Source organism: Schistocerca americana, chromosome 7, assembly GCF_021461395.2.
Source record: "Schistocerca americana isolate TAMUIC-IGC-003095 chromosome 7, iqSchAmer2.1, whole genome shotgun sequence".
Classification (NCBI taxonomy): Eukaryota; Metazoa; Arthropoda; class Insecta; order Orthoptera; family Acrididae; genus Schistocerca; species Schistocerca americana.
In genome coordinates, this window is record NC_060125.1 from 34,646,599 (window position 1) to 34,662,658 (window position 16,060).

General features: G+C 39.9%; 1 protein-coding gene across 1 annotated transcript in view; it reads left to right on the forward strand.

The window, feature by feature from the left end:
• Positions 1-13,187, forward strand: part of LOC124622521 — a 105,379-nt gene extending 92,192 nt beyond the window's left edge. The window contains exon 8 of the mRNA XM_047148251.1: positions 12,674-13,187. Within this exon, the coding sequence (XP_047004207.1) occupies positions 12,674-12,680 (7 nt within the window). The 3' untranslated portion in view covers positions 12,681-13,187. The remainder of the gene's footprint in view (positions 1-12,673) is intronic.
• Positions 13,188-16,060: the final 2,873 nt, after the last annotated feature.

Genomic DNA, 16,060 nt, shown 5'->3' on the forward strand with positions numbered 1-16,060 from the left:
TCAGATGTCAGATTTGCCACAGGTTCTGGAAATCGGGGAAATTCCAAACACATCAGGGGAATCTGAACAAACAAAACACTGGAAAAATCTCGTTTTCGTCTCAGTAGATGAAATGGTTTGTTTGCTGAGGTGTCACGCATCGTCGATGGCCAGATGTGGCTGAGTATGTGTGTGCACTTCTTCCCCACTCCCCCCCCTCCCCTTCCTACCACTCCCCTCAGCTCGCAGTCAGTGCTGCCACTACTTTTTGTCGCCAGCCTAGGAGCTCCCGACAGGAGGCGTGAGGAGTGGTTTGTTCGGATCTGATTCTCAGAGACTGTAGACGCAGTGGCCTTAGACAGTGGTCGTGTGTCGAAACAAGGCCCCGGGAGTAGGCAACATTCCATTAGAACTACTGACAGCCTTGGGAGAGCCAGTCCTGACAAAACTCTACCATCTGGTGAGCAAGATGTATGAGACAGGCGAAATTCCCTCAGACTTCAAGAACAATATAATAATTCCAATCCCAAAGAAAGCAGGTGTTGACAGATGTGAAAATTACCGAATTAATAAGTCACAGCTGCAAAATACTAACACCAATTATTTACAGACGAATGCAAAAACTGGTAGAAGCCGACCTCGTAAAAGATCAGTTTGGATATTGGAACACATGAGGCAATACTGACCCTACGGCTTATCTTAGAAGAAAGATTAAGAAAAGGCAAACCTACGTTTCTAGCATTTGTAGACTTAGAGAAAACTTTTAACAATGTTGACTGGAATACTCTCTTTTAAATTCTGAAGGTGGCAGGGGTAAAATACAGGGAGCGAAAGACTATTTACAATTTGTACAGAAACCAGATGGCAGTTATAAGAGTCGAGGGGCATGAAAGAGAAGCAGTGGTTGGGAAGGGAGTGAGACAGGATTGTAGCCTCTCCCCGATGTTATTCAATCTGTATATTGAGCAAGCAGTAAAGGAAACAAAAGAAATGTTCAGAGTAGGTATTAAAATCCATGGAGAAGAAATAAAAACTATGAGGTTCCCTGATGACATTGTAATTCTGTCAGAGACAGCAAAGGACTTGGAAGAGCAGTTGAACGGAATGGACAGTGTCTTGAAAGGAGGGTATAAGATGAACATCAACAAAAGCAAAACGAGGATAATGGAATGTAGTCGAATTAAGTCGGGTGATGCTGAGGAGTCGTGTGAAGTTAGCACCCCTTTTTCGAGAAATATACATTTTTTTCAGAGTTCTTGATAGATATGGCATAGTTCTAGAGTTCTTTGTACAAAATTTCAATAGTTCTGCAGAATTTAGCGAAGAAAACAACAATATTCGAAAAAATTTTCGTATCGAAAACGTTCTTTGGCAATTTCCGCAAAATGTAAATAAGTACAAGAGTTCTGAGCACAGTTCTGAATAGAGCTCCAAGAGTTCTTTCGAAAATCCAAGTAACATTTTTTTGTGCAGCTAATAGTTTACGAGATAATTGCATTTTAATGAGAAAATCTTTTTACTTACTGTGAAGTTGGCACCCTTTTTTTCAGAAAGATATATTTTTTTCAGAGTTCTTGATATATATGGCATAGTTCTAGAGTTCTTTGTACAAAATTTCAATAGTTCTGCAGAATTAGCGAAGAAAACAACAAAATTCGAAAAAATTTTCGTATCGAAAACATTTTTTGTCAATTTTCGTAAAAATTAAACTTGTACAACAGTTCTGAGGACAGTTCTGAACAGAACCCCAAGAGCTCTATCGAAAATCCCAACAACATTTTTCTCTGGCGATAATGGTTTGAGATAAATTGATTTAATATGGGACACACTTTCTTTACGGAAAATATAAATATATTCGTACAACAGTTCTGATGACAGTTCTGGACACCACGTGAAGAGTTCTATCGAAAATCCTAGTGAAATTTTTTTGTGCAGGTAATAGTTTAAGAGGTAATTGCAACTTAATTAAGAATTCCATAAGAGCTCCTACTGTGAAGCTGGCACCCTTTTTTTCAGAAATGTATACTTTTTTCAGAATTCTTGATAGATATGCCATAGTTCTAGAGTTCTTTGTACAAAATTTCAATAGTTCTGCAGAATTTAGCGACGGAAACAATATTCGAAAAAATTTTCGTATCGAAAATATTCTTCGTAAATTTTCGCAAATTGTAAATAAGTACAACAGTTCTGAGCACAGTTCTGAACAGAACTCCAAGAGTTCTATCGAAAACCCAAGTAACATTTTTTTGCGCAGCTAATAGTTTACGAGATAATTGCAATTTAAGGAGAAAATCTTTTCACTTACCTTGAAGTTGGCACCCTTTTTTTCACAAATGTATACTTTTTTCAGATTTCTTGATAGATATGCCATAGTTCTAGAGTTCTTTGTACAAAATTTCAATAGTTCTACAGAATTTAGCGACGAAAACAATATTCGAAAAAATTTTCGTATCGAAAACATTCTTCGTCAATTTTCGCAAATTGTAAATAAGTACAACAGTTCTGAGCACAGTTCTGAACAGAACTCCAAGAGTTCTATCGAAAAGCCAAGTAACATTTTTTTGTGCAGCTAATAGTTTACGAGATAATTGCATTTTAATGAGAAAATCTTTTCACTTACTGTGAAGTTGGCACCCTTTTTTTTAGAAATATATATTTTTTTCAGAGTTCTTGATAGATATGGCATAGTTCTAGAGTTCTTTGTACAAAATTTCAATAGTTCTGCAGAATTTAACGAAGAAAACAACAATACTCGAAAAAAATTTCTTATAGCAAACATTCGTTATTAATTTTCGCAAAAAGTAAATTCGGACAACAGTTCTGAGGGCAGTTCTGAACAGAACCCCAATAGTTCTATAGAATATCCTAATTACAATTTTTTGTGCAGCTAACACGTTACGATATAATTGCAATTTAATTAGGGAACCTCTTCACTTACTGTGAAGTTGGAATCCTTTTCTTCAGAAATATATATATATATTTTCAGAGTTCTTGATAGAAATGTCATAGTTCTAGAGTTATTTGTACAAAATTTGAATAGTCCTGCATAATTTAGCGAAAAAAACAACAATACTCGAAAAATTTTTCGTATCGAATGCATTCTTTGTCAATTTTCGCAAAAAGTAAATTCGTACAACAGTTCTGAACAGAACACCAAGAGCTCTATCGAAAATCCTAATAACATCTTTTTGTGGCGATGATAGTTTATACGGTAACTGCTTTGATGTTAGACCCACTTTCTCCACAGAAAAAGTAAATTCGTTCAACAGTTTTGATGAACAGTTCTGGTTAACACGTCAAGACTTCTATCTATAATCATAATAACATTTTTTGTGGTTGTAATAGTTTGTATGGTAATTGATTAATTGTGGGGCACTCTTACTCAAAAAAAAAAAAATTATGTCTGTTCGTATGCTCTGATGCCAGCTCTGGATAGCATTGTAAGAGTTCTATCGAGAAAACTAGTAACATATTCTGTGCAGGTAATTGTTTACGTAGTAACTGCCATTATTAAGGAATGCTTATGAGCATTTCCCGTGAAGTTTGAACCCCTTTTACGATAAATATAAATTTTTTTCACAGTTCTTGATATATATGCAATAGTTCTAGATTTCCCTGCTCAAAACACGAATAGTTCTACAGAATTTCGGGAAGAAAACAATAACACGGCAAAATTTTGGTATGGTAAAAAATTATTTGTCAGTTTGGAAAAAATAAATTTGTATAACAGTTCTGTTGGCAGTTCTGGATAGCACCGGAAGAGTTGCAATGAAAATGATAAGAACATTTTTGTGGCGATAATAGTTTATACAATAATTGTTTTAATCTGATACTCACTTTATCTAATATAGCAAAATTCGTAGAATAGTTCTGATGACAGTTCTGAATATCACCCACAGAGTTCTACCAAAAACTATAATAACATTATTTGTGACGATGACATTATATGAGATAATTAATGTGGGACTCACTTTTGTCATGTAAAAGTAATAAATTCGTACAAAAGATCTGACGGCATTTCTTAATACGACCCTAGGAGTTCTACCGACAACTGTAATAACATTTTTTGTGGGGATAACAGTTAATGAGATAATAGCATTTTCGAGAGACCCACTTGGTCTACATTATAATAAATTGGCACAACCCTTTTGCTACCAGTTCTGGATAGCACCGAAAGAGTTCTTTTAAAAATCCTCATAACATTTTTATTGTGCCAGTAGATTATGAAATAGATTGTGTGTTCACTCTGCAGTGGGTGTGCGCCGATGTGAAACTTACTGGCAGATAAAAACTGTGTGCCGGACCGGGTCTCTAACCCGAGGCTGTGACCAAAGAATATCGTCACAATATCCTTTCGTCCAGGAGTGCTTCTTCTGCAATTTTCGTAGGACAACTTCTACGAAATTGGGAACGCAGGAGATGAAGTACTGCTGGAAGTACAGCTATGAGTACGATCGTAAATTCTCACTTTTTATTTTGGAAAACCGAAAATCGAAAACCGGATGTATATTCTACTAAATACAAAAAGTCTAAATGTTCAGCACTATACAAATGCCAGTACACCTTCTTAAGACTGACTGTAGTAACTGTAGGTGGAAGCGTGGGATGTGCACGCTTAGATGATTCAAGGAGAGAAGGCTCGTCAGTGCAAAACAAACAGATGGCTGAGAGAGCAGATACATTCACACGCGCCACTAACCAGATGGTGTCACACCTGTCGAGAATCGCACCAGAGGTACAATGAGCTGTGGTGGAGTGCTGTTGGCGTGGTTACTATGCAACTTACTTGATGGGCATCAATACACCGTTATATTAATGTACCATACTTGAGAAACAATGTCATTCACACACTCCGAGTTCCTTATCAAACAGTACTAGACTAAATTACCGGCCTGGTGATAAGCAGCCTATGTACCTCACCGACTACACATCTTCGTGTTATAAGAAAAAAAAGAGAAAAATACCAAGGGACACAAAATATGAATCCGGATAAACCGGAAATCCGGATTATTGAGGACCAAATAAATGAGGTTCTTATTTACAAATTTCGAACTTCTTATTAACTTTAATACTGTATCCCCTCAACATTATAACACCTCTATTAGTCATGTATTGAATTAGGATTTAAACATACTACTTAGTTCGTTTGTACGATATATTCAGTAAATATACTTACATTTCTATACATTGTAAAGACTTTTAACTCTCGCTGTAGTGTAACTCATCAAACTTCCACACTTCCTTTCTAACTAGAACAAATGTTTGCAACAATATTAACGACATCAATTTCAAATTTATTCGTTACACACAGCACATGTTTTATGTATCCTAGCGGCTGGTGATGTTGCAATATAACTTTCATCCATGAGGGTCCTGGGCATATTTTTAGCTGTTAGTGGGTCCTGGATGTCATGAGAGTTCAAAACAATTACTGTTTTACGTGATAAAATTCATCTGGTTCTTCCTGATTCTAAAAATATACACTTCATGTGTGCCTTTCATTGTTGTATGTATGATTCAGTATCGACGCTAATGCTCTCTTGATGAGATATGAGCCGATTGCTCGTTTTTATCCACTGTGCCCTTTCGTATTTCATTTCAGCGATTAGTTTATTTGTTTATCAACGTAGTAAGTAGTACAAAGCTAATCCAGAATGTAAACTGCACTTAAATTCTGTTTGAACTGTTTAATAGTCAGTGTCCGCTGTCTGAACGTCAAATATCAGATTAATACACTGCGCCTGGTTGCGTTATTTTATAGGAATTTTATTATTTTAAGTGGGAAGTACTAGATAATGTTGAAGAAATTCGAAGCATATTGTTCGAAGAGCATAATATTATTCGAAATTTACCTGTACCAATAGGTGCAGCCAAAGCAGCATTTGTGATGCTGTAATTACCTCATAGATGACGATATTTGTCTATTGTAGTTTTGTATTCCAATCAGAATTTTGAGAGCATCAAAGCCTCATTTCAGCATGAGAGAGGGGTAAAATCAATAGATGATATTGAATTGAAAGCCTTCATCAGTCTCTTGTTTTTAATTGTTGTTAACAAAAGTAACAGATAAAGCCTGGAAGATCTGTGTGGAACTGATGGTGATGGCATTGAAAAATTTCACCTCGCAAACGAACATAAAACGTTTCAAATTTATTCTGGAGAGCCTTAGATTTTACAGTCGCGCTATTCGTGATGAAAGGAGACAATTAGACAAGCTAACAGCTATTCGGGAAATATTTACTGTGTTTGTACGCAACTACCACAAATCTTACACCCTTGGAGAAAATGTTACAGTAGGCAAGAAGCTGGAAGGATTCTGTGGAAGGTACAGTTTTCGCCAATATGTATCAATCAAAACAAACGAGTATGGATTCTTAAGTGTGGATTGTTAAGTATTGTACCTGTACAATTTGGAAATATACGCTGTGTTGCAACCAGAAGGATTTACCAACTGAGCAATAAACAATTTGATGTTGTTCTGTGACTGTGTAAACCTATATATCAGTCAGGTCGAAATGTGAAAGCGGACAACTGGTTTACTAGTACTGGAATGATAATAGAGCTATGAAGGGAGAGTTTTTCTATTGTTGGCATGATGAAGAAAAACAAGTGTGGAGATTTCTCTAGAGTTTGCTATCAGTAAAAGAAGGGCTGCCCACATTTCCTTTTTTGACTTCCACAAGACTGAACTCTAGTTTCCTCCGTACCTAAAAGGGGAAGTGAGTGATCCAGGCATCACATTTGCATGAAGATAATTCGATAGATGCTGACATTGTAGATAAACGGAAGCCATCCACCGTAAATTTTAAAATAGCGTTAAGTGTGATATTTTCACAGCGGATAAGCCGAATGCTTTGTACAACGCTGCAAGAAATGTGCGCCGCTGGTCAATGGTTGTATTTTTGTAATGATCAGTACAGTTGAAATCTATGCACAAGTGATTTATTGTGGCAACAGGAAGAATTGTATCAAAAGGAAAGGGTTCCTGAATCAGCTTTGTTATACAATGTTGTTTTCTTCGCTAAATTCTGCATAACTATTGAAATTTTGTACCGAGAACTCTATAACTATGACTTATCTATCAAGAACTCTGAAAAAAATATATATTTCTGAAAAAAAGGGTGCCAGCTTCACAGTAGGAGCTCTTATGGGGTTCTTAATTAAGTTGCGATTACCTCTTAAACTATTACCTGCACTAAAAAATTCTACTAGGAATTTCGATAGAACTCTTCACGTGGTGTCCAGAACTGTCATCAGAACTGTTGTACGAATATATTTATATTTTCTGTAGAGAAAGTGTGTCCCACATTAAATCAATTTATCACAAACTATTATCGCCATAGACAAATGTTATTAGGATTTTCGATAGAGTTCTTGGGGTTCTGTTCAGAACTGTCCTCAGAACTGTTGTACCAGTTTAATTTTTGCGAAAATTGACAAAAAATGATTTCGATAGAAATTTTTTTTCGAGTATTGTTGTTTTCTTCCCTAAATTCTGCAGAACTATTGAAATTTTGTACAAAGAACTCTAGAACTATGGCATACCTGTCAAGAACTGTGAAAGAAATATACATTTCTGAAGAAAAGGGTGCCAACTTCACAGTAAATGAAAAGATTTTCTCCTTAAATTGCAATTATTTCGTAAACTATTAGCTGCACAAAAAAATGTTAATAGGGTTTTCGATAGAACTCTTGGAGTTCTGTTCAGAACTGTGCTCAGAACTGTTGTACTTATTTACAATTTGCGAAAATTGACGAAGAATGTCTTCGATACGAAAATATTTTCGAATATTGTTTTCGTCGCTAAATTTTGCAGAACTATTGAAATTTTGTACAAAGAACTCTAGAACTATGGCATATCTATCAAGAAATCTGAAAAAAGTATACATTTGTGAAAAAAAGGGTGCCAACTTCACAATAAGTGAAAAGATTTTCTCATTAAAATGCAATTATCTCGTAAACTATTAGCTGCACAAAAAAATGTTACTTGGATTTTCGAAAGAACTCTTGGAGCTCTGTTCAGAACTGTGTTCTGAACTCTTGTACTTATTTACATTTTGCGGAAATTGCCAAAGAACGTTTTCGATACGAAAATTTTTTCGAGTATTGTTGTTTTCTTCCCTAAATTCTGCAGAACTATTGAAATTTTGTACAAAGAACTCTAGAACTATGCCATATCTATCAAGAACTCTGAAAAAAATGTATATTTCTCGAAAAAGGGGTGCTAACTTCACACGACTATGCTGAGGGAATTAGATTAGAAAATGAGACGCTTAAAGTAGTAAATGAGTTTTGCTATTTGGGGAGCAGAATAACTAATGATAGTCGAAGTAGAGAGGATATAAAATGTAGACTGGCAATGGCAATGTAAGCGTTTCTGAAGCAGAGAAATTTGTTAACATCGAGTATAGATTTAAGTGTCAGGAAGTCGTTTCTGAAAGTATTCGTATGGATTGTAGCCATGTATGGAAGTGAAACGTGGACGATAAGTAGTTTAGACAAAAAGAGAATAGAAGCTTTTCAAATGTGGTGCTACAGAAGAATGCTGAAGATTAGATGGGTAGATCACATAACCAATGAGGAGGTATTGAATAGGATTGGGGAGAAGAGGAGCATGTGGCACAACTTGACTAGAAGAAGGGACCGGTTGGTAGGACATGTTCTGAGGCATCAAGGGATCACAAATTTAGCATTGGAGGGCAGCGTGGAGGGTAAAAATGGTAGAGGGAGACCAAGAGATGAATACACTAAGCAGATTCAGAAGGATGTAGGTTGCAGTAGGTACTGGAAGATGAAGAAGCTTGCACAGGATACAGTAGCATGGAGAGCTGCATCAAACCAGTCTCACGACTGAAGACCACAACAACAACATGTGTGCACTTGTTGTGTCTGTGTGATTGTTTGAATGCGTGTGTGTATATGTGCGCTCTTGTTTTCTGACAAAAGCTATGGCTGAAAATTTAGTTGTGAGAGGACAATTGTCTTTTATACGTCCTGTCGGTGCCTCGGCAATCATCTTTACAGTGAGTTGCTACCTATCCTCATCATTATCGATTCTCAGAGTAATCGAACAAATTACCTGTCGTGCGGACCGATCGCCCCAGTCTCATTTCGTCGACACGCTGTCTGCGGCTCGTGAATAGCTGGATTTGTGTGGGTACCTGTAACGGGTGAGGCTCGCCGACCTGAAGCCGCTCGGTCCCCCCTGGTGTGCGAGCCCTGCTCGTCAGATCTACTCCCACCGACCCGCCCGCAGGCCGGTCAACTCCTGTGCGTGGTTTAAACGCAGCGAATTTTCACGGTTTATCCGTGGACTGGGACTGCGGTGCTCCTCGGCGGGCCAGAGGCCACGGGCGACGGATTTCAGGAACTGCAACTGTCTCACCACAAGCACATTGTACAGTGTCGCGTTTTATAGACTTTTATTTATTCTAGTACATTTTGGCACTTCAAAAGTAGGTAACATATTAGAAAGTACGGACAATGAGAAGAAGAAAATTGTGTCAGTTGCTGGTAGTTTGTATGCCACTTACTCGTGTATTTTTCGAAATACCTGTAAAATAATAGATATAACGCAGTGGCTAATAATTGACAATAACGAACGTAGTAGAACCGACATTGTATTGGTGGTCACCTACAGTGCTGATTTACACAATTCTTCCCCTTCTTATACGCTTCTTTTGAGAGGCCTACTTTTTTCTGAGGTTATTTCCAAAGTCAGTGAACCTATTTTAAATCTGTCTTGTGACTCTGAGGAAATGCGTACTTTTGTCACCGAATGTGTTTCATTTCATTGAAATGAAATAATATTGTGGTCTTAATGAGACACACGTACCGTGTGGCTTGCTTTCTCCATCTAAAAACAGTTCATTACAAAATATATTAATGTTAGTACTTAAGATTTTTGCTCACATTGGGAAACGCCATCTGCTTGCAAGCTTTTTTAGATATTTCCTCGTTTACACTATTATTTCTTGTACCATTGTGGCAATGACGGGTTGTCGACTTAAGTTTTAACTTACCCTCGATACCTCAAAATTTGTCAGGGAAAAATGCTAAAACTTGTGTGGAAATCGGGGAAATATCAGGGAATTTCACTTGGGGAAACTTGTGGCAACCCTGGTTGTGGTTGGCCAGAAACTAGACTAGTATGTCTGCCCTCACGTTCCCACGCACTCGGACATCGGGCCACTGTCACACGTGACTGACCGGCAAATCTCTGTACTGCACGACTCGACTAGCCGGCCGGCAGTTTCTTTCAAACTTTGTCACGTGCTGATAGCGCTGTCTCACAGGATCTGTGTCCTCCTCAGAGATTACTCGACTTCTGACACTGTTTATGCCCCTTATATATCCTTCCGGGCCGATAACAACGTGAAGCACGAACGAGATTAACACTCTCTGGTGGCCATTCTGTGTGTCACAAAGAATCGCGACTCTAACACACACGCACCACTGGCCGTCACGTAAATAATTAGTGTTACACTGTCATCCGGCCACGTCTTCTGGACACTTCACTTCAGTCATCGGGCAGCGTATTTCAGGTCGAGATGCAGCATACGATTTAGAGGTGGTGTCTTACTATAGTTCAATTTACAACAGATTTGATGATGGAAAAACTGTTAATGAAGGTGAATTTGTTAGTAATTGAATTTAGTTTGTGTTCTGAAACTGGTTCGGAGATGTGCAGAAATCATCTGACACCCTCTTCATTGATTGTAGCAATATTATGAAGAAGATAGTCACTCTTCACCATGTAGCAGAGATACTGAGTTGCAGGTGGGCACAGCCAAAAGGCTTTCAGAAAATGAGCTTTCAGTTAACAAGGACGTTGTTGGAGGTAGAACACACACACACACACACACACACACACACACACACACACACAATTGCAGCTCACTTGCACCTGAGGCCACAGCCAGAGACTGCAGTCACGTTCATATGTTTATCAGCTGTGTGTTTTCTATCTCTGACAAAGGCCTTGTTGGCCCATAGCTCACTTTCTAATATTCTTTTTGCTGTGCCTATCTGCTCCTCAGCATCTTTGCTATGTGGTGAGTAGCAACTATCATTGTCATAATATTGATACATTCCATTCTGGATTCTCTTTATTGATTGATCTCTTGAAATCTGCCAGTAAGATAGTTTAATGTTAGATGGAAAGACATAAGACAGTTTCATGTGAGATGGAAAGTCATAATGTTGTCAATGTACTGGGAAGTTTATCTAGGAAGAGGTCCAAGATATTACTTGTTAGTATGATACTTGATGTACGAGGGGGGACCCAAAAGAAACCGGACTCCGAGTTCGCTGTCACTCGTAGACGTAAAGGTTCTCACACTAGATGGCGTTAGTACAGACCTCCATGAAACAGCTGTGCAGACGGCGCCAGTGTAGAGCTGAACGTGCAAGTCTGGTATTGTGTTTCCCTCACTGTTGGCGGGTTACCTCTGCAAAGTCATTATGGCAACTTTAAAAGAACAAAGAGTGTGTGTGAAATTTTGTTTCCTGCTTAAAAAAGCTGCAATGGAGACACACCAAATGCTTCAGGAAGCTTTCCAGGACGACACTATGAGCCGCACACAGGTTTACGGGTGGTTTGGGCGCTTTAAACATGGTGAGATGTGTGTCGAAGACCGAGTTCATTCTGGACGCCCTTCAACATTGCGAAATGAGGAGAACATTGAAAAGGTCCGCCAAAAGATCAACGAGGATCGTCGCCAAACGATCGACCAAATTTCAGCTGAGACAGGAATCAGTTGGAGCTCGTTCCAGTGGATTTTGAGTGAGGATTTGCACATGAGACGCATTGCTGCTAAATTTATTCCGTGCCTTATCACACAGGAGCAAAAAACCATCTGCATGAATGTGTGTCAGGACTTGAAAACAGAGACTGCACGTGGTCCAGACTTCTTGAACATAGTCATTACAGGGGATGAGAGTTGGTGTTACAGGTATGACCCAGAAACCGAGCAAGCGTCAAGCCAGTGGAGGACTCCCAACTCTCCCAGACCAAAAAAAGCGAGGCGAGTGAGGTCAAATGTGGAGATGCTGATCACTGTCTTTTTTGGTGTTCGTGGAATTGTGCGCCGGGAATTCGTACCCCCTGGCCAGACTGTTAACCAGCACTTTTACTTGGATGTTTTAAGGCGTCTGCGAGAGGATGTGCAGAGGAAATGCCCAGAACTTTGGCGATCAGGTGACTGGTTTCTGCATCACCACAATGCTCCAGTACACACGGCCTTACGAATGACCCACTATTTGGCATCTCAGAGGTGGTCTGTCATTCCTCACACTCCGTATTCGCCGGACCTAGCCCCGTGCGATTTTTTCCTATTTCCACAAAGTAAAAACAGCTTCGCAAAGGGCACTGGACAATATCACAGTTGAAGAGTTCCAAACATGCTTCCAACAGCGGGAAAAGAGACTTGACAAGTGCATCGCATGTAATGAAGAGTATTTTGAAGGTGACTGAAGTAATTTTGTAAAAAGGTTCATCAATAAATTTTTTATGACAACAATCCAGTTTCTTCTGGGACCCCCCTTGTACACTGATAACTGCTCTGTGGAAATCAAAGTATCTTATTTACTGATTGTATATATATTTTTTGTTTGTTTTCATTATTTGACTAGGTGACAAGCTTGGTGTTGCCCACATACATATTTTTTACTAATCAGACTTTTTTGTATACAGTGTTTGAAGCAGTGTGATTGGGGACATGCACAAAGAGACTGTTTGCTTCACTAACACAGGAGAGAGCCATATAAAGCTGCCCGTGCAAAAAGCGACTGACGCCAAGGTCCACACCCGCATCACGCAGCATCTGGTGTTGTGTTTTGTTTGTGGTCTGGCATAACCGTGAATTGCACACATTTAAAGGGAAGTGATAAACTGATAAGAATAAGTGGGATTTTTGGTGTAAGAAGTCCCTCGTCTGTGCCGATTCCCGTCAAATTTTCTGTTTGTACGATGTTACATTGGGGACGAGTAACTTAAAGCCTGTGTGAGTGAAGAGGTCAGAGGTGCGAGATAATGCACAACACTCCCGATCGGAGTTATGTTTCTTGAAAGGAACTTCCAAAGAGCTAGTCAAAGCCTGATGTTCTCAACCCGAAGTGAGTCTCGTGTCATGATCTTTATTGGGTTCTTCAGATGGCGTAGACCTGTCTATTAGCCATTCTGGTGTAATCAGAAAGACTTGACTGTTTCCTAGGTATTTTTATTTGTAAACAAAATGAAATTGAAATGTAGTGAGTAGGAATCCAAATAAAAATGCAGATTTAACAAACTCATTTTTTCCTAGCAAAGAGTATAAATAAAACCTATCCAATGAAGTGCACCAATGTTGTTTTACAATACACAAAGCAAAATCTGTAAATCTGGATATCCTAGCCAAGCAATTTCGCAGTTAGTCTGTATTCCCCTAAAGACGAGATTGCTGTGCTTAATTCTGTCACTGAGGTAAACTTCCTCTCGCACATCTGTAGTGGAGTTAACAAAAACTAAATCGATTCTCTGGCGTACTACACTGTAATGATTAACACCTGGACTACTAAGCTGCACTGACAATTTTAGATAAAAGTTTGTTACAAAATATATATAGCGTGTTTAAAAAAGTTTCAGATACTTCGACACGTGGTAGTAATCATCAAAAAAAGAAACAATAAACACTGGTCTGCAAACGATATTTTCTGAGATAGACGTGTTTATAGGAATGGCTGCGCGATGCTCAGTTGTGGTTATTAGCACTGTCATCGCATTGGTGCCCTGTCAAATGTGTCGGCATGGTATTATGTTGTCTTACCGTTAAGTGATCCGCAGCCAGTTGTGTGGTTAGAGTTGTGTTGTAGGCTGCATTAGTTTTCATAATGTTCGAGTGCTTATTGTCATTACAGTCAACCCTGGGTATGTATCACGGTGTTTTATCTTCTTCCAAATGCGGATTCACTTATGTATTTACTGTTATTGCACTGTTTGTATGTGCAAATGGTATAGTACATTTACATTTTCTCACTTCCACCACTTGTTAGCAACGGTAGTCTGCTACTCGACAAGTCAACTGGCCGATACGATATTCTGCTACTGTGTAGCAAATGGAGATAGCCTGTCAGCTCCTGCCCTCTATGCTGAAATGCATCTGAAGTGCAAAATGGCTTCCGATAAGCTGTTAGACAGACTTTTCCGGCCCCTGAGGGACACAGGTGTCCTTGCGCCTCAGAAGACTGACAGTGGAAGGCCCCACAGAGTCTGAATACCTGACAAGGAGGAGCTTGTACTATGTTTGGTGGAAGAAACCCCTGGGACTAGTTGCCATGATTAGCTGCAGCAGAAGGCATGTCTCATTCTCTTATCTGGGGAGTACTTCATGAACAGTTACTTTACCCATATCGTCTACAGCACATTCAGGCCCTAAGGCCACAGGATCATCACGACAGATGGTGGTTCTGTCAGTGGCTGTTGCAGAAGTGCGCCGCAGATCTACTGTTCACATCAGAGATTTTATTTACCGATGAGGCATGGTTCACTTGAGATGGTGTTGTGAATTCCCATAACCAGCATGTATAGGCAGGTGTGAATCCTCAAGCGCCAGCCGGAGTGGTCGAGCGGTTCTAGGTGCTACAGTCTGGAGCCGCGTGACTGCTACGGTTGCAGGTTTGAATCCTGCCTCGGGTATGGATGTGTGTGATGTCCTTCAGTTAGTTAGGTTTAAGTAGTTCTAGGGGACTGATGACCTCAGAAGTTAAGTCCCGTAGTGCTCAAAGCCATTTGAACCATTTTTTGAATCCTCAAGCAATTCAGGAAAGAGGGCATCAGCACCAATTCTCAATCAAGTTATGGGCAGGTGTGCTTGGCATTAGATTAATAGGGTCATAAGTGCTACCACAAAGGTTAACTGGAGTGTATCATCTGGACTTTCTCATTAATGTATCGCCTACCTTGCTGGAGCCTGTGCCATTGCATCAACGAATACAAATGTGATTTATGCATGATCTCCCCCCCCCTCTCCCCCCCCACACGCGCACGCATGGGGCTTGCTGCTCTTTGGTGAGTTCATGCTTGGCTACCATGTGGCCCCAGCCTTTGCAACATCTTCTCCCTTCCGTGCTGGACAAAGTGACGTTTTCCCCTCCCTTAGGGAACATGCCTGGATTTTCTTTGGTAGTTCTTTTAACAGTTCTACTCCCTCTTCGGTTGTGTGGGCCAACCTCCAATGGCTCTCTGGGACCAAGGGTTTGCAAGGTGACAGAATGTAAGATTCCTGTCCGGCTGGTACGGTGGCTCGAGTCTCGCAATTTACTAACCACTGCACTGTGTGGCTTTCGAGCGCACCATTCTGTAGTTGACCATCTCATCACTTTGTCCACCAGTGTCGTGAATAGTTTTCTGTGGAAATCCCAGACTGTGGCCGTGTTTTTCGATTTGGAGAAAGCCTACCACACCTGCTGGAGGACTGATATTCTCCACACTCTCTACATGTGGGGTTTCCGTAATTACATGCCCCACTTGCTTCAGGAATTTTTAAAAGTTTGAGTTTTCAAAGTAAGTGTGGGTTCTGCCTTGTCGGACGACTTTATCGAGGAAAACGGTGTGCCTCAGGGTTCCGTCTGGAGCGTCGTCCTCTTTGCTATCACCATATACCCTACAATGGCCTGTCTACTGCCCTGCACCTCTGGCTCCCTACTTGTTGACGATTTTGCCATCTATTGCAGTTCTCCACGGACTCGCCTACTCGAGCGGCACCTTCTGTGATATCTCGATTGTTTTTACTCGTGGAGCATCAACAGTGGCTTTCGTTTCTCACTGACACAACAGTTTGTATGAATTTCTGCCGGTGCAATTGGTTTCTTCTATCGTCTTCACACCTCAGACCTGTTTCTCTTCATTTTGTCGAAACTACGAAATTCCTGGCACTCGTGCTCAATAGGAAACTTTCTTGTTCGTTTCTCGTGTCTTTCCTGGCTGCCCACTGCAGTCTCTCAATGTCCTACGTGTCCTCTGTGGTACTTCCCGGGGAGCAGATCGGAACACCTCCGTGTGTACCGGTACCTCGTCCATTAGAAACTAGACTGTGGGTGTCTC